Source organism: Nicotiana attenuata, unplaced genomic scaffold (genome assembly GCF_001879085.1).
Source record: "Nicotiana attenuata strain UT unplaced genomic scaffold, NIATTr2, whole genome shotgun sequence".
Classification (NCBI taxonomy): Eukaryota; Viridiplantae; Streptophyta; class Magnoliopsida; order Solanales; family Solanaceae; genus Nicotiana; species Nicotiana attenuata.
In genome coordinates this window covers 88,377-114,616 of record NW_017672976.1, presented here as the reverse complement: position 1 = coordinate 114,616, position 26,240 = coordinate 88,377, and the positions used below count along the sequence as shown (strand labels likewise).

The 26,240-nt window shown below is 39.8% G+C and overlaps 1 protein-coding gene across 3 annotated transcripts; it reads left to right on the top strand.

Moving 5' to 3' along the window:
* Positions 1–15,664: 15,664 nt before the first annotated feature.
* Positions 15,665–24,319, top strand: LOC109215071 (clathrin interactor EPSIN 3-like). 3 transcript variants are annotated; one of them, XM_019379086.1, is made up of 15 exons: positions 15,665–15,817; positions 16,219–16,422; positions 16,654–16,747; positions 17,017–17,068; positions 17,717–17,796; positions 17,885–17,963; positions 18,141–18,224; positions 18,331–18,476; positions 18,763–19,107; positions 19,340–19,381; positions 19,904–20,011; positions 20,093–20,286; positions 21,336–21,544; positions 22,429–23,374; positions 23,461–24,319. In XM_019379086.1, exons 3-15 carry the CDS (start codon positions 16,713–16,715, stop codon positions 23,928–23,930), a joined length of 2,790 nt encoding a protein of 929 aa, XP_019234631.1. In that variant the 5' UTR covers positions 15,665–15,817; positions 16,219–16,422; positions 16,654–16,712; the 3' UTR covers positions 23,931–24,319. The 3 variants fall into 3 exon arrangements, with proteins under 3 accessions (XP_019234631.1, XP_019234632.1, XP_019234630.1); XM_019379087.1 differs by lacking the exon at positions 16,219–16,422 and having other exon boundaries at positions 18,766–19,107; XM_019379085.1 differs by lacking the exon at positions 16,219–16,422.
* The last annotated feature ends 1,921 nt before the right edge of the window (positions 24,320–26,240 follow it).

The following is a 26,240-nucleotide window of genomic DNA, read 5'->3' as shown; positions in this document are numbered from 1 at the left end:
TGTTGTGAGATGTTATGATTTATTGGTTATGGGCACATATGGTGCGGTTCTATTGGGGTTTATAGTGGAAGTTGAGTGGGAAAAGTAATTGGGCGTTGCTCGGTGAATGGCGTATCGGCTATGTCCTATCGGGTTTGCGTGGTATATGTTACTTGTTTCACCGAGGGTGTAATGTTTTGCTCTGGTTCCAGACATCAAATTATGCGTGGTTGCCAATTTCGGGCATAGTAACGTGTCTCATGTGGAGCAGTGTTTGGATAGGATCGTGCATTGCAGCGAGGCTATGTGGAGATATGACCTTGCGGGTTAGATTCGTGTGTTCCATTCTATAATGTGAGACGGGTTCTCAACCTTGTGTTGTGGTGGTACTGGTGAGCGTGTGGTACAGCTCTTTCATTTGAACCATTTTCATGATTTGAGTGTGTTCGGACTGTTGCATATTGGTGCGCGTATTATGCTAGTTGTGGCTTAGGCCTCTATTGACATGTCATGTCACTAGAGTGGTGTGTTGGATTAGAGGAGATAGTTGGGAACATTAATGAATACGAATGGATTCGATTTCAGCATGTCGGAAGGGTAAGATCGAGGTTCGGCTCGGAAATTTGCTATGGTATTGCCAGAGGAGAAGCAGCTTCATGAATGGTTGATCTGAGAAATGGTTATGGTTTATTGCGTGTTTCATTGATCGTTGGCAGTATATGAAAGTGTTGGAATGGGACTTAGTTGGTTAGAGTTTTTCTATCGGTATTTGGGTGTTGTGTACAGTTGCTGTGAATAGAAGTTATTGCTACGAGCGTTAAAGTTATGTGGTTTATCATGTAATTGCACTTGAGGTTGCAGGTATGGGTTATTACAGCTGGTTCGGGCTTATTCAGAGTATAGATGTGAGATTTTGGTCTTGTGTGATATCGGTATTGGAAATGTGGTTCTATGATTTATGGGCTAAATTGGATTGTGTAATTTCAGCTACTACGTGTATTCGGACCTATACGAGATAGGGTGACGTGGGATCACCCCGGGGTATATGCATGGTAAGGTTATTCAGCTATTGGTTGGCTTTTAAAACAACTTTGAGCACGTTCGAGGACGAACGTGTGTTTAAGTGGGGGAGGATGTAACGACCCGACCGGTCGTTTTGAGCTTTTGCACTTTGATCGCCAGTTCTGGGGCATGACTTGCCCCGTGTAATGTGTTGTGCCTGACGTAGATCGTTGGTTTTGGTTTTCACGGAAATCCGTATGAATTTGAAAGAACAGTCTCAGTTGAAAGCTTTGAATTTGAAAGGTTTGACCAAGAGTTGACTTATTGGTATATGAGCTCGGATCGGACTTTTTATGGTTTGGTTAGCTTCGTTGAGTGATTTATGACTTAAGAGTGTGATCGGAATTGGTTTTGGAGGTCCGGTGTGGAATTAGGCTTGAATTGGCGAAGTTAGTATTTTGGCGATTTCCGGTTGGTAGGTGAGATTTTGATCCGGGGATCGGAATGGAATTCCGAGAGTTGCTGCAGCTTCGTTATGTCGCTTCTGACGCGTGTGCAAATATCAGGTCATTCGGACGTGGTTTGGTTGGATTTTTGATCGAAAGCGTATTTCGGAAGTTTTTGGAAAACTTAGGCTTGAATTCGATGAGTTTCGGGTAATTTGATGTTGTTTGAGGTGTTTTGATGATTGGAACAAGTTTGAATGAGGTTTTAGGATGTGTTGGTGTCTTTTGTTGAGGTCCCGGGGGCCTCGGGGTGCTTTCGGATGGCTAACGGGAGGTTTGGAACTTGGAAAAGCTAGCAGAAAATGCAGCAGCAGTGCAGGCCTAATTTGGCCTTCGCTTCGCGTTCGTGTTAGGGTGTTCCCGTTCGTGGAGGGTGAGTTTCTTGAGCTTCGCGTTCGCGGGGAGTTATTCGCGTTCACATAGGAGGGTCTGGAGTTCCATTTGTTTTGTTCATCGCGTTCGCAGCCTAGGTGGTCGCGTTCGCATAGTTGAAGCCGTGGAAGCATCGCGTTCGCGGGTATTCAGACGCGTTCGCGTAGGGTAATTTTTGGCCAAGGTATTATTTATGCATCGCGAACGCGAGAAGGCCCTCGCATTCGCATAGAAGGAAATCACAGTTGGGCAGAAGGGTTTTTAAAACATTTCATCCGCGATCCTAAGTCACTTTTCCACCATTGTTGAACATTTTGAGAGCTCTTTGGGAGAAATTGAAGAGGGATTCGAAGAGGATTGATTGGAGGTAAGTTTTATGAACCAAAAACGTGATTTTATTGTGAAATTAACCTAGAAATTCATGGAAATTTAGCTAAAAATGGAAGAACTAGGGCTTGGGATTTTGAGATTTTGAATTGGGATTTGAAGGGCCATTTGAGGTCGGATTTGAGAGTTTTGATATGTATGGACTCGTGGAAGGATAAGAAACCCATTGATGTGAAAATTTCTGAGTTTCGAGAAGTGGGCCCGGGCTCGGGTTTTGCCAATTTCGGGATTTTTAATATTTTTCGATTATTTTCACTTGGGCTTTGTTCCCTTGGCATATTGTGACGTATTCGTTCTGGTTTTGGTCAGATTCGACGCGCGAGGAGGCCGATTTGAGAGACAAGGGCATAACGAGCTAGAGCTTTGGCCGGTTTGAGGTGAGTAATAATTGTAAATGATATCCTGAGGGTTTGAAACCCCGTATTTGCACATCGTAGTGCTATATTGAGGTGACTTGCACGCCGGATAGCGAGCGTGGGGTAGAGCACCGTTGGGGATTGTGACTTGGTCCATCCTGATTGATGAATTTATTGCGTATTTGACTGAAATTTACTTGTTATCATCATAATTTGGGCTGATTGCCATACTTGGGCTTCGTGCCAGCTATTTGAACCCTTCGAGGATTGTTGTTGATATTTTCTCACTGTTTTGATTTTATACTTGAACTCAGTCATGTATTTTCCACTGTTTTTAAGACTCAGCCAAGTTTATTTTGCTTTAACACTTGAAATGATATTTCCAATAGTATTTGGGCTGAACATGATGTTTTACTGTTGCCCTAGTGGCTTATGTGATTTTTGACTGAGTAAGGCCGAGGGCCTGTATTGTGAGGATACTTTTGGATCGGGCTGCACGCCACAGCAGTGAGATACTGATTTGATTATGAGGCCGAGGGCCTGATATATGTACGCCACGAGATGGCTTGATATTGCGCTTGGGCCATAAGGGGCCCCTCCCGGAGTCTGCACACCCCCAGTGAGCGCCATCGACGATAAATGGATCGGGCTGCACGCCGCACCGATAGATGGATCGGGCTGCACGCCGCAACGGTACTGGTACTGTTTTATGTGTTTACTTTATTTCATTTGTCTGCCATTATCTGTTGTCTGTGCTACTTCATGCAATGCCTACCTAATTGCCTGGCATTATCTGAAAACTGAGTGTTGTGCCGGAGGGGCGAATTTCTGTGCTTATCTGCACTATTGTTTTGCATTAAATTACGTAACCGCTGAAAAAGTTATTTCCAAAAGAGGTTTAAACTGAGCCGAGATGTTTTTCTAAGGATTTCACAGCTTCACTGTTTTCTAAAAAGGGTTTTACACTGCTCTATACAGCATGCCGGTTTGTTTTACGTGATTTCTTACCGCTCAGTTATTATTTATCTTTATTACTCACTGAGTTGGAGTACTCACTTTACTCCCTGCACCTCGTGTGCAGATACATGTATTTATTCACCCGATAGCGGGTTTTGGCTGATTGGAGGCAGAGCTATAGGAGTTTAGCGAGGTGACTGCCAGCGTTCGCAGCACCGCTTCTCTCTCTCTGTCGTTCATTATTCCTGTTCAGTGTATTTTTAGACCTTGTAGTTGTATTTACACTCTTATAGATGCTCGTGACTTGTGACACCCCGATTAGGGCTGTGTTGGGTCGTACTTCCGCTAATTAATATTATTAAATCATATTTAGACTGCTTATTCATGTTTAACTATTTTTGAAAAGGCGATATAGGTTAGTTGGCTAGCCTTGTCTTCATGAAAGACGCCATCACGACCAGAGCAGGGATTTGGGTCGTGACAGATTTGCTTCCCGTTCTCCTAGAAAATAAAAAATGATACTACAAAAATAATACAATAAAAAAATTTTAAAAAAATTAAAAATTAAAAAAGCAATTAAGTCGGGTTGCCTCCCAACAAGTGCATGATTTAACGTCGCGACACGAAGTGAACCACTTTTTTCCTCCACCTCGAAATTATAAATTGAACCCCCATTTTGCTTCAAGTTTTCTACTATGCCCCAGGGATAGCGGAACAAATCTAACTGGACCAAAAAAATAATATAGTATTCTACAGTTCTTGGCCTTTCGATGAAGTGTGTACTCCTCACTTTCTAGCAAGAAGAATTTCAAAAAGTAGGCACCTTGTTCCTCATTCCTTGACCCCTCAATTGGTTTGGATGACTCTATTTTCATATCATCATCCAAACACAACGTGGAAAAATGCTTGGAGTGAGGACCACTGTGCTCAAAAGTAAAATTACCAACATCAAAACTCTCATAATTCCAAGATGTCATGTCTCTTAAATCAAAAATAAAATAAAGGCGAAATACATAAAGCGCCCCTTTATGTTGTCCTCAACGATCAACTGAGATCATTTACAGTTAGACACTTTATTTATTCAAAAAAGAAGATCAACTAAACACCCGACCATGTCAGCCCCCATTGCATGAAATTCACTCTCTGAGATGCGAGTTGCCAACCTAAAATTAGGTTTGTTTTATTTTACTAAAATAATATGGACCCCACCTAATTTTCACACCCCCTTCTCCTTCAATTCTCTCCTCCACCATTGAACACCCTCATCTACCATAAATCACCTTTGACTCCATTACAAAAGAACAAAATTACCAAATATATCATCTCATCAATTCAACAAATTTTTTACACCAAACCCATTCTTCTCTTTCATCCATCCAATTATCAGACACAACAACCATTTCTACGGAAGAAATGAAGGTTGTCGGGAATTTTTAATCCATCTGGTTCTTCTTACTCTTTCTCTCTCTCGTCAAAAAAATGAAATTTCTTCTTCTGCTCCTCTTTATCGTCATATTCATTGGCATCTACAAAAATAGTTAGTGTGAAATGTAGCAGTCAAAGAACCTAATTGGAATAGAAGTTCATTAAGACCCTACAAATTGACTAAGCCAAAGTTATCTCTACATCTCAAAATAAAATCCACCCCACATTTGAGTGGACACAATTTAATTTGAAGATACACTTTGATATTTGACACCACCATTCTCGTGCTTAGGGGAGGTGGCATGAAAAGCACCATAAGTAGTGCCATCAGTACTATTTGTAGCAATATCTTTTGTCCTAGTCTCCACATACTTTTCGGCCATAGAATCAAACAAAATCTCAGCTCCAATTCCAACTGCCAAATCAATAGGGTAATGGCCTCTAGTGCTCATCAACCTCACCACTTGCAATATATTCAAGGTGTCAAATGCTCGAGCCAATGGCGTGCTATTTTCCTAAAAGAATTTGTTGCTCCGAAGGCGGCGATTGGTAGCAATGCGGCAGAAATGGAGGAGCCGGCGGCTGCTATGTAAAATGAGAGAGGAGATGATAAAGAAGTTTCTTTAAATGTATTTTTTGTTAATTACATGTGTCAAATTTTTATGGCAAAATTACACGTAGCATTTTTTGATTGGTCCATTTGACATGTCATTGGCAAGTGCAATTCACGCATATGGTCTGTTGTACTCGGGTGTTTACTTGACCTACTTAATTGCTACTTGAAGTGTTAAAATGAAAAATGGTGTGGTTGAGGTGTTCAATTGATTGTTGAGGACAACTTAAAGGGGAGCTTTATGTATTTCGCCTAAAATAAAACAAAATAAAAGATCAAACTTGACACCAAGCAATAGTTATAGCTACAGCTACATCGTTGGTTCCGCGGTAACGATGCCAAAATTTGATCACGCCTAACTCTAGTCATAAAAGGATACGCGGTCGCTGCAAATATAATCTGGTCTAAGAGTCCGGGGTCGAATCCCACAGAGAACTAAGGTTTTGCTATAACTGTTCAATATAACCAAGAGGGCAAGCTCGAATAACTTCTAAGTTACTTAAACTAATTAACTAATGATTATCAAAAAAGCAGTAGAAATTTATCAACTAAAGAAACTAAGAGTTGGAGACAAAAGTAAGAGGTCTACAATTATTATTTTCCCAATTGTTGGAATCTCTCTCGCTACATCGCCTATAATTCCCCTAGGTATTCTCTACTGATCATGATCACTCGAATTATCGTAATTCTCTCTCGAACAACTACGATAATATTCTTTCGAATTACGCTAGCTCGCACTTTTCACCACTCACTATGATCACGTCAAAGTTTCGTTATCTCTAATCCCGCTTTTAAACCCGCCAAATTGATCTCTCATATACCTTAAAAGTGTCGTTGTTCAACAACCATATAAATATGTATCATTTCTCAATCAACACATAATAAATACGCACAATCAATAAATGGCCATTCAATCAACTAAAATAAGCACGTAACTGAACAAGTAGATAAATCCAAAGGTTAAATTATATTAAAACATATTTAAAAAGAATTCATCCTCAAAGAAGGTTCCATCAAAACTCTAGATAATAAATTAGTTACTCATAATAGTATGTAAAACTAAAATACTAAAAGTCATAACCAACAATGAAAAATAGGAAGAAGAAGGGGGAAAACTCGTGGTTGAATCTTCCTTCTTGCTCCTAGCATGTTCTTGCCTCCAAGGGTCTTGTTTTATCCCAACATAGTGTCTCACCCCTCAAAAAAATGTTTTATGATGTATTTTTATGAATTAGGGTTGATGTGGGTGTCCTTGATCTCTCCTAATTCGCAAAGGAAATGTTGAGTCGCGTGCAGGGGTTGGTTCAACACGCAAAACTAGGCACGCTCCCAGCTATTTTTCTTCTTCTTTGTTTCTTTCGTTTGCCATTTCCTATGCCAAAGTGCCATACTTCACTAGTTTTGATTCACTTCCTAGGCCATTTCGTACCTACCTTCATGCAATGCACCAATTGTGGCACGCTCCCAGCTCTTGCCTCTCAACTTCTTTTTGCATCAAATCATCCGATTTTCGCGAACTTCCATCCAAGCTCATTCCTACACACAATAAACATATAATGAGCATATTTTATATTTATAAACATGTAATCTCCCTCAACTCTCATAATAAATAATATGCAAACATATTAAAAAAAACATACATATTTCATCATTTATAGGCATTTTTTCAAAGACCGAGAAATGAGCCTACTTAGAGCGGCCAGACTTCCGGTTAGTTTTTGGACTTCTTTCATGTTTGTCATCTGGTCTGGAATATCCTTGACTGCTTTAATCTTGTCGGGATTGACTTCGACCCCCCCCCCCTTGTGACACCAGGAAACCCAAAATTTTACCGGAGCTGACTCCAAATGCACAATTTTCAGGGTTAAGCTTCATGTTGTGTTTCCTTAAGATGTCAAAAGTTTCTTGGAGGTGTTTCAAATGGACACCTGCATTTAAATACTTAACCAACATATCATCTATGTAAGCTTCTATTGTTTTTCCTATTTGCTTGTTGAACATTTTCTTCATGAGCCTCTGATAAGTGGCTCCGACGTTTTTAAGACCAATGGGCATCACATTATAGCAATATATGCCAAAGTTCCTTATGAACGAAATTTTTTCCTGATCCTTTGGGCTCATCTTAATTTGGTTGTATCCGGAATACGCATCGAGAAAACTCATCAACTCGTGTCCGGCTGTTAATCATATCATTTGATTAATATTTGGTAGTGGGAACGAGTCTTTTGGGCACGCCTTATTCAAATCCTTATAATCTACGCACATACGAAATTTATTGTTCTTTTTTTCGGAACTACTACTACGTTATCTAGCTAGTCGGGATACTTTACCTCCCGGATTAAACCGATGTCGAGCAATCGAGTTACCTCTTCTTTAACAAACTTATTTCTAATCTCGGCAACTGGGCGCTTCTTTTACCTTATCGGTGGGATGCTGGGGTCCAGGCTTAGCTTGTGTACGGTCACCTCTAGCAGGATACCTGTCATATTCGCGTGCGACCATGCAAAACAATCGATGTTAGTTTTAAGAAATTTTATAAATTCTAACCTAAGCTCGGTGTTTACTCTAGAAACTTTTCGACCAATGCCACTTGTTCGAGTTCTTCCGCCGTGGATTTGGCCGCGTCCGTATCTTCCGGTACATGAAAATACCTTGGTACCTAGTGGGATTCCGGCGACTCCTCCCCTTTGTCGTCTTCGTTTAGTTTGGGATCAGGCACCGAATTTTGTTATTGCTATGACGTGCGCTCCTTCCCTTTACTAATGGAAACTGATACCGCGTTCATTTCTCTTGGCGCTGGCTGATCTCCTTTTATTTGTCTGATTCCCTCCGCGGTTCGGAATTTCAGAAGTTGGTGATATGTTGATGGTACAAACTTCATCTCGTGTAGCCATGGTCTTCCAAGAATTATATTGTGGCCCTTGTCACCATCTACTACTTCCAACAAGGTACTCTTCATGACTGATTTGGCGTTCGTGGGTAGCAAGATCTCCACTCGGGTTGTCACACTGACTAAGTTGAATGTGGTGAGGAGTATTGTTGCCGGAATGATGCTTCCGGTTATCTTGGCTTGCTGCAGCACTCTTCATTGAATGATATTGGCTGAACTTCCTGGGTCCACCAAAACACGTTTAATTTTAAATGTAGAACAATAGGAGAAATTACTAGGGCGTTGTTGTGCAGAAGTAGAAGTTCATCGGCGTCTTCTTCTGTGAAGGTGATTTCATCCTCAATGACTTCCCCGAATCTCTTGTTGTGAGTCACCAATACCTTTGTCATTTTTGCAGCCGGGAAGGTTACTCCGTTGATCTCGTTTCCCCCGAAAATCATGTTGATGGTTAGTCGGGGAGGGTATTTACCTATCTTCAAGGTCTCTGCGTTGTCCCTGCTGCAGCCGTAATTGTTTTTAGCCCGGTCGCTTAAGAACTCTCTGAGATGGCCATTTTTCAACAATGTTGCCACTTCCTCGCGCAGATGTCGGCAGTCCCCGGCTCGGTGGCCGTTAGTCCCATGATACTCACACCATAGATTAGGATCCCCTAGCTAGGATCAGATCTTATCGCCCTCGAAACCGTGCTTCCTTGATGTTCCTCATCGCCGATACCATCTCCACTATGTAGACATTGAAATTGTACTCGGATAGTCTGGGATAAGTGGAATCCCAGGAACCTAATACCTTTTTATCTTGCAATAACCTGCTATTCCGGCCACGATCAGCTCTCCTATCGGGAGAGAACCTATCTGCCTATCGAACCCTCCGTCGCGTCCTCCGACCCTTTTGTAGGGCAACAAGTGGCCCTTAGAAGATCGTTGCTCTGTTTAAAAAGCATCCTTCAACTTGACCCCATTATTTTCTCGATCCCGACCCTTGGTTGATACTGGGAATCCGAGTTGATCATCTTCTATTCTTATCTTTGATTCGTAACGGTTATGGACATCTGCCCATATAGTCGCTTGGAACTCTATCAAGTTTTCTTTAAGTTTTTGGGAGGCATTGGAGCTCTTCAGGTTCAACCCCTTAGTAAACGCCTCAACTGCCCATTCATCTGGCATGGTCGGTAGCAACATCCTTTCTTTCTGAAACCTGGTCACAAACTCACGCAGCAATTAGGACTCTCTTTGCAAAATCTTGAATATGTTCGCCTTCGGGCCTGAACCTTCCTGGCCCCGGCATGGGCCTTGATGAAAGAATCCACGAGCATCTCAAAGGAATCTATTGAGTGTTTGGTTAAGAGTGAGTACCATGTCAGGGCTCCCTTCGTGAGGGTTTCTCCGAACTTCTTCAGTAGGACCAACTCAATCTCGTGTGGTGCCAAGTCATTTCCTTTCACCACCGTTGTATAGGTGGTCATGTGCTTTTGAGGGTCTGAAGTTCAATCATATTTTGGTACATATGGAATTTTGAATCGCTTCACAATTAACTCTGGTGTTGTGCTTGGTTTGAACGACAACTAGTGTATTTCTTTTAGTACGGGCCCTTCAGCACTGGCGGTGCGCACAGACTTTTTTGGTTGAAGAATGCACTGAAGCGTTGATGGGAATTTTTGGTAGAAGAAGGCAATTATGCGGTCGATTTTGCGACCGCAGATCCATTATGCAGGCCGTATACCCATCGCAGAGTTGAGCAGAAAATTTGTTGAATTTTGAAGATCGTTTATGTAGTACATTACGCGATCGCATATCCATTCTGTGGTACGCACTTCCGTCACAGATTTTTTGTGAAGGATTCATTGGGTGATTCTGTGGTCCATTATGCGGCTGCATAACTTTTATGCGGACCGCAGATCTGTCGTAGACTGGGCCAGGCCAGCCTAGTTTTGAAAGACCATTTTGCGGGCCACATACCTGATCTGCGGTGCACTCTGCGACCACAGAGCTGAGTTTGTAGAGTCCATTTTCTGATTTTATATCCCGACCCCAATTTGATTAAAAGCCCTTGAGGCTCATTTTAAGACAAAAACCTGACAATTTTAGAGAGAATAAGGGAGTGTTCTAGAGAGAGAAAAGGAAGCCCCAAGTGCTTTGTTCATCCATATTTTGCTCAAGCCTTGAAATTCAACAAGGAAAACTTGCTTGTTGTCTTTTAAAGAGGTAAGATTCCATACCTTAGCCTTCAATTTCGAGTTGGGCAGAAGATGGGTAATTGGGAGTGTGATTCTTGGGTATGAGAGTTGTTATTTATGCATGCATGTAGCTATGAGGATGGTGTGGAGGTAATTGAGCTACTATGAGTAAACTCTTGGTATTGAATTGGTTGTGGGGTGAAGGAAATCTTGTAGAAGAACTTTATAGTCAAATTTGCACACCTAGTATTTCATGAAATGCATAAATAAGGTAAACCCATGAATATTTTCCTAATTATGGTTAATTTTGTTATGTTTCTAAACAGATCAAAGTTGCTTGGATTTCCGGAACGTTCAGTAATCTAAAAACAGCTCAAGCAAGGTATGTTGGCTAAACTTCTCTCTTAGAATCGAATTCCATGATATTTCTGTAAGTTTCAAGTATGGTTGGCCCAGGTTCCTAATTCTCATGTTCCGAGTTGTTCCTAATAAATTCAATTATCCCGAGCAAGCAAAGTGCCGAAAGATGTATGTACTCAAAACATGTTCCAATTACTCCTATCTCATCACGATCTCCATCGGGAATGTGTTCAAATATGGTTTATGTGTTAAAACGTTTAACTTCAATTCATGTTTCAAATGAAAGTCCATTATGCGTAACTTGGAAAGGATACTCAATGCGTCTAAAACTCCTATTGCTCATTTATATGCTTAAGGCCTTGATTTTGGATGCTCATATTGTTAAAAATCTATAAAGATGCTTGAAAGTGAAAGAAGTGAGTTGGAGATATAAAGTGTGTTCACCGTTCCAAGAATGAAAGGTATGCTTATGTCTAATGGTGCCAATGAAATGAAATGATGTGAGAAGGTTATGAAATGAGTCTTGATTCAACTATTCTAACTTGACTTAGAAAATAGATTTTCCTAGAAGCTTATGTCCTCAAGTCACGCCCCAATATGGTTGTTTTAACTAATTCTATGCTTTGTAAGTTTTTCCAATGTGTTTTAAGTTTTTACATATTCATGAGTTAAAATTGTGTATTGCCCTTTTTGGAAAAAGTTTTTCAAGAATAAATGGTGTGTTACTCGTTTATGATTTTAACTTGCGCTTCGATTGCCAATCATTTTACTCCATTTCCTGGAAAGAAATCTATTGTATTTAAAGCCTTTATTACTAATGAACCTAAAGTTGGAATTTCCGGAATATTCTATATGTTGATATTTATGACGATGATCCTTGAAAGTAAAGAAATGAAAGTGTGGAATATGAAATATGGCCATTGTACCATGAAAGAAGAATCATATGTATGACCAAGAGAGCCAATGAAATAATGATGTTGTAAGTGGTTGAAAGTACTAATGAGGCTATATATGGTGTGGAAGATTACAAGGTGAATGTATTTGTATTTCTGTTCCTTTGCGTGTAAATCAAAAATATTTTTGGGATCATTGGTCACCGAGGAAAGGTAGGTTGAAATAACCTAACCCCGAAACTACACGTGCCAGTGTAGGAGTGCGTTGTGATTATTTCCCTTATTTGGGATGAGATTGATGTGATGATGATATTCCCCTTAATTGGGATGAGATGATTTCTAGCAAAGGGTGATGTCAATCCAAACATATTGTGGTGAGACAACCTAGCTGATTGGTCGAGATCAGACGCCATGCCGCACACATGGTGGTGATTGTGGTTGAGATTACACCTCCGCCCACACACATTAGGGTGAGGCGGCAGGGACGCTTTGTGTAGAGATTGTGGTTGAGATTACACCTCCACCCGCACACATTAGGGTGAGGCGGTAGGGCCGTTTTGCGTAGAGATTGTGGCATTGTGATTACACCTCTACCCGCATACATTAGGGGTGAGGCGGCAGTGCTGCTTTGTGTAAAGATTGTGGTATTATGATTGGATGTCTCTGGTGAGACGGCTTAGCTAATCGGAACGTGATCGGACTCCGTGCTAAAAGTATGGTGGTATATTAGTGCTAAAGATCTCCCAACCAAAAATAATATTATCTTCATATTTTGATTATCATCTTCACAATATTTTCTTCGTATTTTTAAAATTGTTATGTTTTAACTTGACATATGGATATTATTGATCATTGCTTGCTGTTTCCATAGTTCTTCCTTTCTTATATTGGCATTCTATTTCAAAAGAGGACATTTAATTTTACATACTAGTACTATTTCATATGTACTAACGTCACTTTTGCCGGGGCGATGCATCTTCAATGGGTGCATGTGGTTCATCAGCGGGCAACTTTGGTCCTCGTTAGCAGTTACTCCCTATTCAACATGTTTTGATGAGCCTACTCTATTCCAGGCCTGATGTCACTTGATTTTGTACTTTGTGTTTAGAGGCTCCATAGGCATAGTGCGAGTTGGATTTTGGTGTTAGGAAAGTCAGACCAGTAAAGCTGTATTTGTACCACATGTTCCACTTCAAACTATGAAGGTGTATGTAATTTGAGACTTAAAAATGATGTAACTAATGATAATGAATTGGTGCTATTCACATAATCCTCCCATTATCTAATTAATGTAACAGATCTTCTTTAATCATGAGTTAGTTCGGTTAGAAGGTATTGTGCAGGCTTGCTCGACTGGGTTACCTCGGTTGAGACTCGGTCGCGCTCCCCGAGGTCGGGGCGTGACAAGCTTGGTATCAGAGCCTAAGGATTTAAGGTGTCATCGGATGTCTCGGAGCCATGCCTAGTAGAGTCCTTTTTATCGGTGTGTTGTCGACCACATCTATAATTAGGAGGCTACTCGGGCATTTAAGAATGTCACCTTCTTTGGTACTCCAGATCGTGCGATAGAGCTCAAAATAAGAAGCTAATTTCCTCGTCATGTCTCATTTTCCAAATGAGTAACTCACGAGTTCGAGACAGCAAGGAGGGATTGAAAGAACTAGTTACTGGAGGAAGTGTCCTTGTTCCTATCAATGTCACCGCACCATCGGATCATGTGGTGAGGGAACCTAAGAAACGAAAGAGGATTGTCGGCCCAATAAGCTAGATTTTTTGATTTGTAAGAAGCACCACTTGGGTTTATGTTGGATGACTCTTGAAATATGTTATGGCCGTAGAAAGAGGGGGCACAAGAAGAACAAATGCCCTAGGTTGGATACACCTAGCCCAGTCTGCCCGATATGTGGGCAGGAACATTTCGCGTCCTGTTGTGAGTATGCTCAGGAGCGTATTAGGGGTGGCAAGCTTGGAAAATTCCAAAGGCCCACACAGCAAACTGGTACAGAGATTGTTATTCCCGTTGTGAGGGCCTGGAGGAAGGATAAGAGAGACTTATGATGTATGTAAAATAAAAGGTAAAATGGTCACTTATTATAGAACGGAGGGAGTATAACTTAAGAGTATGAACATGAATGCGACTTACAAATTGCAATTAGAAATGCATATATGCGACAGTAAAACGCAATCATTATATGCGACTTATGAGTCGCGATTAGATAAGCGACCAAAGAAGCTGGTTACTATTAGTCACTTATATTAATCGGAAAGGGCCAAAAATACCCTTCTATTTGAATAGCTCATATTTATCCTTCGTTTATTTTTGGTACCAAAACTATTCTTGCCATCTATGTTTTGGACCACAAATGCCCTTAAAACGTTAGCTTTGCCATTGGAGCTGACATGGAAATCCAACTTGGTTAAATTTGTTGACGTGGTCGTCCACCTAGGCAGCCCAACCATGGTAGAAATCCCCTCCCATGATGCTTTCTTCTTCTTGGTTGAACCCTATTAAAAAAAAAGAAATCAAAAAATTCAAATGCATCAAAATAGTTTTTCCATTATTCTTGTTTGTTTGAGTTGCGCTTCAGACTTTGAAACTCCAATTTCGAAGTGTGCTGGAGATTGTTTAAAGTTGTACCTGTGTGTTGAAGGATCGATCGAGCTCATTAATTGGGTTTTGGGTCAACGGATCTGAGGTTGAAATTTTAATTGAAATGGTTGATTGTTGTTGGAACACTTGTATAGCCATTCTTTGTGTGTCAAAGTTAAAAAATAGCTGCTGATTTGAAACCTTCTTGGTGAATTTTTTTTAACTGTTGTTAGGTTGTAGAAGTGCAGAAATATTGTGTCAAATTTGAAGAGATTTAATTTTATGTTACTGTAATTGCTTGGATATTGCGATTGAAGCTGAAAATTGAACTTTAATAATTGATTTCTTGTTTTGAAGATCTGAGCTAACTACCCCCCTACCCCCCCCCCCCCCCAAAAAAAAAATCATGGAAGAGTTCTTAAAAGTTTGAAAATCTGAAAAGGGATTTTGTAAATATATGATTGGTTTGATCTAAATCTTACTAGTGATTGTTGGGATTGATGTTGTGAAGCTATGGCGGATAAGCATCTAAAAATTTAGATCAAACCAATTATAAATTCACAAAAAGAATAATGGAGTGTTTTTAATCAAATCATAAATTCCAATCAAGAATTATTTTTGGATTTTTTAATTTTTTGATTTTTTTTTGAGATAAGGATTCAACAAGAAAGAACAAAGCATAAACTTTTTGTCATGTTGGATTGCTTAGGTGGATGACCATATAAGCAAATTTAACCCAGTTGGATTGCCATGTCAGTTCCAGTGGCAAAGCTAAAGTTTTAAGGGCATCTGTGGTCTAAAAGATAGACGGCAAGGATAGTTTTGGTACCAAAAATAAACGGAGGGTAAACATGAGCTATTTCAAATAGTTCAAGGATAATTTTGGCCCTTTTCCGTCTTATAAAATGTGTTTTAGATATGCGACTTATAAATCGTATTCACTACATGCGATATATGTTTGCTTAATTTTTCCTACTCTAATTTGTAAATTCGACAAGTGAGGCTTGCTCAATTGGTAAAAATACCTTTATCCATGACCATTAGGTCCTGGGTTCGAACCATGCTGAAGAAAATTTTATTGGGGAAAAAAAAATTTTATATCCTACTACGTGCAAGGTGCGTTGTCTTGCTCCTTCATCCCTTGACGAGTCTCTTTATTTTTCATATTATTTCTTTTTCTTTCAACGTTAACGTTACACCTCTCTCTCTCTCTCTCATTTTTGTAGCTATTTCCCCCTCCTCCTCTCTCTCGATTCACTATTCCACCATCAGATCTGGTACTGGGAGGAGGGTGGTATAATCACACCTCATCAGGTTCACATTTCTTTTCATTTATAATTCCATCTCTTTTTCATACCTTTTTTTCTAATAGATCTCCTTATTTTCATTGATTCATTCATATGTGTAATTTTTTGATTATCTGTCATTTCTATTTCCAATTTTTGAACTTTTGTACCTTTGGTGATTTGAGTTGGAAAATTGAATCTAATAATGGTAATTAATAGTGCTTCATTTTGTTATTGGATTGATCAGCAACTTTTTAAAATGATGAAATAACGAATTGTGAATGAAGCAGGAAATATAGAATATGAATCGTGGCTGGATTATATGGCCTTTTTTGGAATTTGGGTTTAATGCTTATTGATTAACCTTTTTCTGGTGTTTGTTTATTTATTGTTTGCATTTACTAAATCTACTTGTGAAAATGGCTGCAGTTTTGCTATTTCTTTGATGAAATAGTTTGCGAAAATCAATTGCAACAGAATGCCACTGCATATGATTTCATACTTGGATTGGTTGGCAAAAGAAATGAAAAAAAGGCAATGAAACAAGGATAGGGTGCAACAATTTCACTGATGATTTGTGCTATGGCGTGTTATGTGCCTGTTGATTGCTGGTCTTGAAGATGTCTTTATTTGGTTGTCTTCTTTGTCGAATCTATGCCTCTGTTTCACTTGTAAAGATTGGATTTTTGGAACTTGTGGGTTGAGGAAATGACTTCTAACCAGAAACTAGTTGCAAATGAACGTCATAATTCTTTTTTCTTTTCCCGGTGAAAGATGATATTCCTTTTTGAACCCCTGAACGTCTGCTTAGTTGGATGACAGAGATGGTGCAGGGATATAAATGACTTTCTTCTGTCTCTGCAGAATCACTTGAAGGGTGCTCGTTTTTTGTAGAGTACCTGGCCTGCTAAGTATACTCCAAAATGAAGAAGGCCTTTGGTCAAACTGTGAGAGACATGTAAGTTTAATTAGTTCTAAAACTCTTGTATATATTCTGTAGTAATTCCTTATCAAAAAAAAAAAAAAAACTGTAGTAATTAGCAGAATACTGTTTCTGTTTGGTCCTCCACCTTTTGGCACTTCTCATTTCTCTATGTCAGAATTGAAGTACAGAAAAAACAAATAGTATTCAATTAGGTTTTTAATTTTTTTGTCTTTCATATGTTGCTTGCTCGTGTTAGATCTTTGGCTTGATATGAAATTAGTTACTTTTCCCTCTTATTGCAGCAAGCGAGGGGTGAACAAAAAAGTTCTTAAGGTCCCCTCAATAGAACAAAAAGTAAGTGATATTCCTTGACCCTTTTGTTAGATTGATATCTGTTATTTATGTGCAACTACAAAACTAGATCTACTTCAGGGAATACAAAGAAGGGACTGCAAGTTTGTCTTGCCCATCACCAACTAAATATTGCAGACCTTTCGTTTGGGACTTGGGGTTGAGGTTTATCTCTTGAAGGCTGGAGCGAGAAACTAATATGTGGAGCGTGTTCATTTTAGTTTTCATTGAAAAATGTTTAATATAAGAAACGACTGTCACGGATAAACTTTTGAAAATGTAAAAGACTTATGATGAATAGTGATATGTGACTGTGAAATTATTGTACGGACGTTTTGAAGGGTTAAGAAAAAATGCATTCTTCTTTAATAGCCAATAATGAATTATGTTTTAACCTCCAGCCTAATGAAAACATCCTAAGGTGTTGCTAACGAGGCTATTGCCTTGATGGAAGCATCATGCTTGGATACAAGAGGTGATAGACCAAAATCTAACATACCTGTTATCTATGCCAAGCATATCTTTTTCGACTCTGGTTTATATTGTCTAATCCTAAATGAGCGGAGCTGCACAGGAAGCGTGGAAAATATGTTGATCTTCATATTACTTTCTACATGATTTTCTCATCTGTTTGCTTTTTGGCATCTTAAGGTGCTCGATGCGACTAGCAATGAGCCCTGGGGTCCTCATGGATCACTTCTTGCAGATATAGCTCAGGCTTCAAGAAACTAGTAAGCTTGTTTGTGCCAGCATCTGTATTTAATTGTGCTATTCTTTTTTGCTTTTCTCCTATTTAAGAGTTCATTGCAAAATTTTCAGTCATGAGTACCAAATGATTATGGCTGTAATTTGGAAGCGTATCAGTGATACTGGAAAGAATTGGCGGCATGTGTACAAGGTTCGTGATGCTTGACTTTGTTTTCCTCCTCCCACCCAAGGTTGCATTTAGGATGTCTCTGGAGAATTATATCTTCTGAATGTGACATTTTTTGTGTTACCAAATCCTTCTGTATCATACATGCTTTGCTTGCTTTGTTATATGTAGTCTAATCTAATGTCCAATGGTTAATTTCAGGCTTTAACTATTTTGGATTATTTAGTAGCCTGTGGGTCTGAGCGCGTCATAGATGAAATAAGGGAACATGTATACCAGATATCTGTAAGTTTCTTCGTTGTTTTTGATTTATGAATGCGGTGACATGTTTTGCAAATTTTTAGTATCTGTAAAATCTGTTAATTGTTGTTTTCTCCGGTCATTATCACAGACATTATCCGATTTTCAATACATTGACTCTAGTGGAAGAGATCAAGGAAGCAATGTGAGAAAGAAATCTCAGAGTCTTGTCATTCTTGTAAATGATAAGGAGAGGATCCAAGAAGTCCGCCAAAAGGCAGCTACCAATAGGGACAAGTAAGTCTACTTTAATCTGGTTATTTGTCTACAAATTAATACTGCACTACGTTCATATTTGTCCCTTGTACAGGTGATACGTAAATATCCCTAACTATTACTTATTCCAGAATAGACCCTTGTGGTCCGGCCCTTCCCCGACCCCGCGCATAGCGGGAGCTTAGTGCACCGGGCTGCCCTTTATTACTTGTTCCAGAAATTTGGCAAATATTTTGCCAAACTTTTGTTATTTTCCATTGGTAGTCCTTACAAGGGCAAGATGTCCTGAATTTTCTCATCTTCTTAGTAGATTCCGCAACACATCAGTGGGTGATATGCATCAACCTGGTTCGTATTCTAGTTCAGGAGGGTACGGTGACAGATATGAAGAGGATCGTTACGGAGGCAGAGATGAAGAGAGAAATGGTTATGGAAGAGATGAGGAAAAATATGGCAGGTATGGTGAATCATACAGCCGTGATGGGGATCGCTATGGTAGAGGTTATGATGAACGCAGCCGAGATGGAAACAGGGATGATGATCATCGTGGAAGAAGTCGAAGTGTAGACGATTATAGTTATGACTCAAGAAGTAGGAGCTCTGACAGAGACAGAAATCGTGCTTATGATGATGATGGTCAATATTCTTCTAGGTTTGTCTTTGCACCTTTCTGTATATCTTAGAACGCATTATTTTTCGTGACCTAGTGTAAGTTTCAAGTTCTGATAGAAAACTGAATAAGATCTCTTCTAGCACCCTTTTGATTCCTGCCATTATTCTGAAATTTGATTTGCAAGTTCCATCTATTCATTAATATTCTGGCCTTCTTCACTAGTAATGCATTACTTTAATCTTCATGGTTGACTATTACCTTTTACCAACAGAGGAAGTGGTGCAAGGGCTGAGGATCGTTCTCAAGATGGAAGGTGATACTATCAACTCTTTTTAGTTTTTTTTTCTTGTTTTTCTTTTTAAAGATGATTCATTGATTGGCATCAAGAAGATGCAGAGATTACAAAAGCGAACATGCGAGCTCCAACAACAACAACAAACCCAGTAGTTTCCCACAAGTGGGGTCTGGGGAGGGTAAGATGTACGCAGCCTTACCCCTACCCTTGGAAGGGCAGAGAGAAGTTGTTTCCGATAGAGAACATGCTAGCTCCAATACAGGATATTATAATAAGTCTGGGAGCTAGCCAAAAAAGATCCAAATCTAGTGAGATCACTATTAGATCAACTCTTTTTAGTTTTTCTTAAGTTCTGTTACTAAATTGGTTTAGGTGACCCGAAAGAGGGACCACAACACATTGTACTCTTTTGGATGACTTAAACCTTATATGTATAATGTGTATATGTAGCATCAGATGGTACATAAATAAACATATACAACATTAGATCAATTAGAGAATGGTTCTATTCATGACAATATTAAACATGTTCAATTTCAGTGTTACTGATATGCGGCTAGAAAGAAGGTTTTCTGAACAAAACCTTGATGCACCTCCCAGTTATGAGGAAGCTATTGGTGCATCACGAAGCCCCACACATAGTGAAAGGTAATAGTTGTGTGAGAAGATTCTTAACTCAACTCCTCTTCCTGCAAATTTTGTATTGATCTTTATTTTTCTTTGTAAAAGGAATGGGGAAACACCTTCAGCATCTGCTCCTAAATCTTCTTCTCCTCGTTCAATTGGGAGTCCAAACCAAGCACCCACCCCTGATCCTGCTCCAACTGCTGCTTCATTGCCCACTCCAGCACCAGCTGCTGCTTCACCAGAGAAGAAGGATATTGAGAGTTTTGATGAATTTGATCCCCGGGCTTCTTTTTCAGGTAGTGACATACTTTAAAGATCAGCAGGCAAATTAATACTTAATGCTCAAGTATACCAGTGTAGTCAAACACTTTGGAAAGGTGTTTTCTGGTAAAGAAGACATATTGGTTTCCTTTTGTCTTCTCTAGCTGGGACCGTCTTAGAGTAATCCTTAGTTGTGTGGGTTATCCTCTGTCAATTAAAGGTGTTACTCAATCGCGTTGCATGCTTTAGGTCATTTTACTTGATTGGGGTTGATGAAGACCTCTATTCTTTGAAGTTTTATGACTTTTTAGAAACTGTTCAACATGAAAATAGACATATGTTTAGGTCATTATACTTGATTGGGGTTGATGAAGACCTCTATTCTTTGAAGTTTTATGACTTTTTAGAAACTGTTCAACATGAAAATATATTTTGCCATTTTGGAAACTACAAGTTCATATTTTACTCTATGGAATACACCTAAAATAAACAGAAAATTTTAAGCTAAATAAGTATGCTGATACAGATATACTCCTTTGGTAGGTTTTAAGAACAAAAACCTTCTCTTTTTGTCTTCAAAAGCAATGATCGATTCTCAAGAGGAGAATTTTGCAATTTAAAATGACCAGTTCACCAGAAAGATAACTTCTATAATTTACTTCTTTTAAGACCCACTTCTCGCTCGGACAACACTCTCTTTTCTTATTATAAGACTAAAAGGCAACTTGTGCCCCCCACGTTATCCCCCTTTTTATTCACTTCTTATCTTAAAAAAGGTACGCAGTCACATGTAGACTTCATTGTTTGGCATAGGGATTATAAAATAAGGGGCAATTCAGAGATTTAACTATATAAATTGAAGCTACTATATGGATTTTGATTTCTTCATATGTTGATTAGTGACATTTATTTGATTGATAGGGTATTTTCCATGTCACGTTAATCTGCTACTTTTTATATGCTTTGTAAATGCAGTATAAGTTACCAGACTCCATCTGCCCTATACTTTTACTTATTTATTGCACATCACGGCATGTGTTACTTAACTGTTCTGAGCTAATACTTATTACTGCTGTTTGAGCAGTGGCCGGAGCTCAATCGAATGGTGCCATGCCGACTACTTCTGGTGGCACTGAAGTGGATTTACTTGGCTCCTTATCTGAGCCATTTTCCTCCAATTCATTAGCCCTTGTATCAGCAACTACAACCACCTCTGACGTTAATCCTTTTGGGCCTACTAGTTCTGAACCTATGTTTGGCGGAGCATCACCTGCAGCTTCTGTCCCTAACCAGGTTGGCTTTAATTCATAGACAGGTTTACTTTGTACTTCATTTATGCCCTCTCTTCATCCTAACAGTCATGTACTAGTTCACCTTTTGGTTAAGTTATGAAGAAGGGAGGGAGCTGATTAATTGGCCTTCCTTTAGTGGAGCCTCTATATTTCTTCCTTTTCATCCCCTTTCTTGAGGGCTGAAAAAAGTTAGAGGTCGAGGTTGTAGAGACGCTGATCTGCCTTGATCTAATGAGGAAAATGACTCTTACCCTCGCGTTTTTACTTTCCCTTGTTCTAGACTTCTCTCTTTCCACCCAGGCAATATTTGAAAATGTTGAAAGCACAAGGTGAGGTGAGGTAATATCTCAAGCTGTGAGTGGGCATCTTGAAGTAATCCTTTCCACCTGCGCAATATTTTGAAAAAGTTGAAAACCTTTTTCTACTCCATTTTTTTGGTTTAAGAGTCATCTTGAAGTAATCTCATATGTTTGCTGTTTTAATCAAGATGATCTCATTGACTTTCAGAACCATTTTGTAGTTTAAGCTCTTTGAATTTCAGAGTAGAAGAAATTAAGTCTACCTTTATTATTTGATTGTCATATGGTTTATCTTCTAAATCCGCAGGGTGGACAATGTATATTACATTCCCTCCAGCGCACTTGATGTTATTTGTTTGATACCATTTGCCTGGATATTTATTGACAATACTGGTGGTAATATGATATAGGCATATAACATATAACATATAGATAAGCCAAAAACACAGCAGACATGAAGAGGACTATGTAAATGGAAATTGACGATCTTAATCATATGTTATATGCCTATATCATATTACACACCAGTATTTTAATCATCATCTTTGTCATTTACTTGACGACTGAAGTTTGCGCTTTCCTGTAGATGTTCGAGGATCCTTTTGGTGATGGTCCGTTCAAAGCTGTACCGACCTCAGAGACAGTGCAAATTCAGCCGCAGAACATTGCTCCTCCATCTTTCCTTCCTAACTCAAATCAAAGTGCTGAGGTTTTTCTGCCAGTCCCTCAGAGTGCTGAGGTCCCGAGTACAACATATGCAGCACCCAATTATGCTCAGCTGGAGCTGTCCACATCCAACCATGATATTGATATATTGGCTGATATTCTCCCGCCTTCTGCTCCTTCACCTTCAGTGCATCCCTCGAATGACCATGCAATCCCAAGTGGCCAACTTGCGGCACAGACAGGTTTTCCATCTGACAGTTGGCTAGCTGCGCAGCCAACAGGTCATGCTGCTTCACTAATAGGTTTTGCAGCTCAACCTGGTTTACAGTCACCGCAAACAAGTTTTCCCATCCATGGGCAACCTGTATCTCAGATTGGGTTCTCTGGTCAAACGAACAATTCTCCATCTTTTGGTGGTTATTCGGTTCCACCTGGCCAAACACCACAGACAAGTTTTGGGCCGCAAAATGGCCCTGCATCTCTTAATGGCTTCCCATCTGCATCGGGTTCATTTCCCCACCCTGGAATTCAGGTCACTGCTGGTCACTCTATGCAGACTGCTGCTAACTTTGGAGGCTACAGCACAGGATTGGGATCTACAGGTTCAGTTAGTATGCAAATGGGTCAAACTCCCACTGGATCATCTTTCCTTGCGCAGCCAGCTACAGCATCCGATATACCTTCACAAATGAATTTTCAATATTCACAAAATCAAACAAGTAATTTGTCAGTACCCTCACAGTCTACTCCAGTTTCAACAGCTCTCATCAGCAGCAACCAGCCAGCCAAAGACAAATTTGAGACAAAATCTACCGTTTGGGCAGATACGCTGAGCCGTGGATTGGTCAATTTGAACATTTCTGGACGTAGGTTCTCGTGCTTTTGCCTCTCTGAAATCTGAATATCTTTTCTTTTTCTTCGTAGTTATAAAGTTGCATTTTTGTGTATGCAGCTAAGACAAATCCTTTAGCTGATATTGGAGTGGATTTTGATGCTATTAACCGCAAGGAGAAGAGGATGGAGAAACCTAGTACAGCCCCTGTGACATCAACTGTTACCATGGGCAAAGCAATGGGTTCGGGTTCTGGTATTGGTCGTGCTGGCGCAGGTGCTCTAAGGCCTTCATCAAATCCAATGGTAGGGTCTGGCATGGGCATGGGAATGGGTATGGGTATGGGTGCTGGTGCTCCTGGAGCGAGTGCGGGCATGGGAGTATATGGAGTAAACCAGCCTATGGGAATGGGCATGGGAATGGGAATGAATAGACCAATGAACATGGGAATGGGCATGAACTTGGGGCAAGGAGTCCACATGCAACAGCCAACTGGATTTCCTCCTGGATCTACCATGCCAGGAGGCTACAATCCCATGATGGGCAACGGTAACTATGGCCAACAATCATTCGGTGGTGGATACCAATGAGCTTAATCCTGTCAATTCGGAAAGTAAAGAATGTTTCCTAGTGAATAGCCTGTTGAGCTCACCATCTGTTGTAGAGTCAATACTTTTGGGTTTTACATGTAGTTTTGCGGATAAGAGGTTAGAGTTGTATCTTAATTCATTCTTTCAGCATTGTTCTATAGTTGCATTACCAATGTCCCCTATTTTGGGTCAGAGAGCGCTTGCATAGATGACTCGCACATTGTTTAGTTGTGTACAATTGAGGATCACCTATCTCAGGTATCCTCTTTTTTTTGCAATTTGATCCATATATACATGTAGATTTTTTGGAGTCATTGATTATGGAACATCAGCTTGTTGAACAATAATATGATCATTCATTTTATGTATTGATTCACTGACATACATCAGTCTTTTTGAGTTCTTGTCATTTTTTGTTTTTATTCTTGAAAATTTCCTGTATTGGTTAAACCTGTTCAATCTACTACTAACCCATGAGTGTTAGTTGAGCTCCACGTTGATCTCTTAACTGTTGAGGTAGCTTCTAGGACATGATTGAAATTCAAGGGGGAAGAAGATGAGTTTCAACGACGAGAGACTACTACTATAAGAATTCTTTTCCCAAAATATGCACTTTTGGCTCAACAATTTCAGTGGTGTGTTGTTTTTAATAAAATACCATAAATATGCAAAATGCATTTGTGGAATGATGGAAACCGTTATTATATAGGCCATAACTAAATGCAATTTATAGATCATATGCTAGATGCGATTTATAATTTGTACTAGAGAATTTGTCTGCGCTACGCGCGTTATAATAAATATCATACAATATAAAATGAATATGTGATTCTGTCACGACCCCAGTTCACCCACCATGAACATGTCGTGATGGCGTCTAGTCTCTACAACTAGGTAAGCCTAACAATGCGGAAACATAACTAACTTGCAGAATAATAGTCAAAATTGAACAATTTAAAGGAGAAACAGTATATAAAATGGCGCTCGGCATATACAACTCCACATCACAGCATCCTACATTACTATCCCAAAACCCGGAAACTCACGGGAACACAAGCTAAAAAGGAATACAGTAAGTGCTCTAATCTCCAGAAATGTCTACATCAATAGTACGATAGAAGGGCTAACACTACAGATAGAGTAAAGAAGGAAACTCTTCGGTCTGCGGACGTGGCAGATGTACCTCGAAGTCTCCGAAATGCTCCCTGCCTCAAGGGTGATACACCTGGGTAGAAGTACCTGGATCTGCACATGAAAAACATGCGCAGAAAGGGCATGAGTACACCACAGCGGTACTCAGTAAGTGCCAAGCCTAACCTCGGTTGGGTAGTGACGAGGAAGGTCAGGGCCCTACTGAGGTTAAATAAGATACAGGTTTAACAGTGTGAAATGACAGTGAAATTAAATAACACACGATGTAAAGGACCACAACAACTATTATAAAGGCAACCAAAACACAGTGAAAGAACATAACTCAGCTCCGAGATAACAACCGGGGATCTCCCAAGATACCGTCCTGTAGTCCCCAAATATAAATATCATGTCCAGTGGATCTCCCGGGTGCAGTCCTGCAGTCCAACTCGTAAAGTGCAGGGGGATCTCCCGGAATGCATTTCCGTAGTCCCAAAGTAAACATACAGGGGAGCTCCCGGGATACCGTCCCGTAGTCCCAGAGTAAATACGCAGCAACAATAGGAATTCAATCCAATCAATTTCATATCAAAGTGAAGCAGGTAATCCTAACCTAGCATGGTTCACGTAATACAATTAAGGCAGTTAAGGCAAATAAAGCAATTTAGTCAAGTAGACATGTTTCTCTAGGCTACGACATGTTTAGTTTCCAAACAGTGTAAGCAAGAAAAGGAAGAACACAATTCAAGGCTATTTTTAATGAAAACCCGAATTTCCAACAATTAGCACAAGTACGCGCTCGCCACCTCACGTAATAGGCATTTCAATTACCACAATATCAATCCTAAGGGGAAAGGTCCCCCACACAAGGTTAGACAAGCCACTTACCTCGAGTCGGCTCCCAAAAATCAACTCGAAATTACACTTTTGCCACGAGTATCCGACTCCAAATGGCCCAAATCTATTCAATTCAATTACATGTCGTAAATAACATCTCAAGCAACTGATTCTACAATTTAATTCAAAGCTAATACGCGAAATTATGTAAAATGACCAAAATGCCCCTAGGGCCAACGTCTCGGAATCGAGTGAAATTTATATTTTCAGAAACCCCGTACTCTCACGAGTTTATACATAACAAGAACACTGAAATCGGAGTCCAAATGACCCCTCAAATCC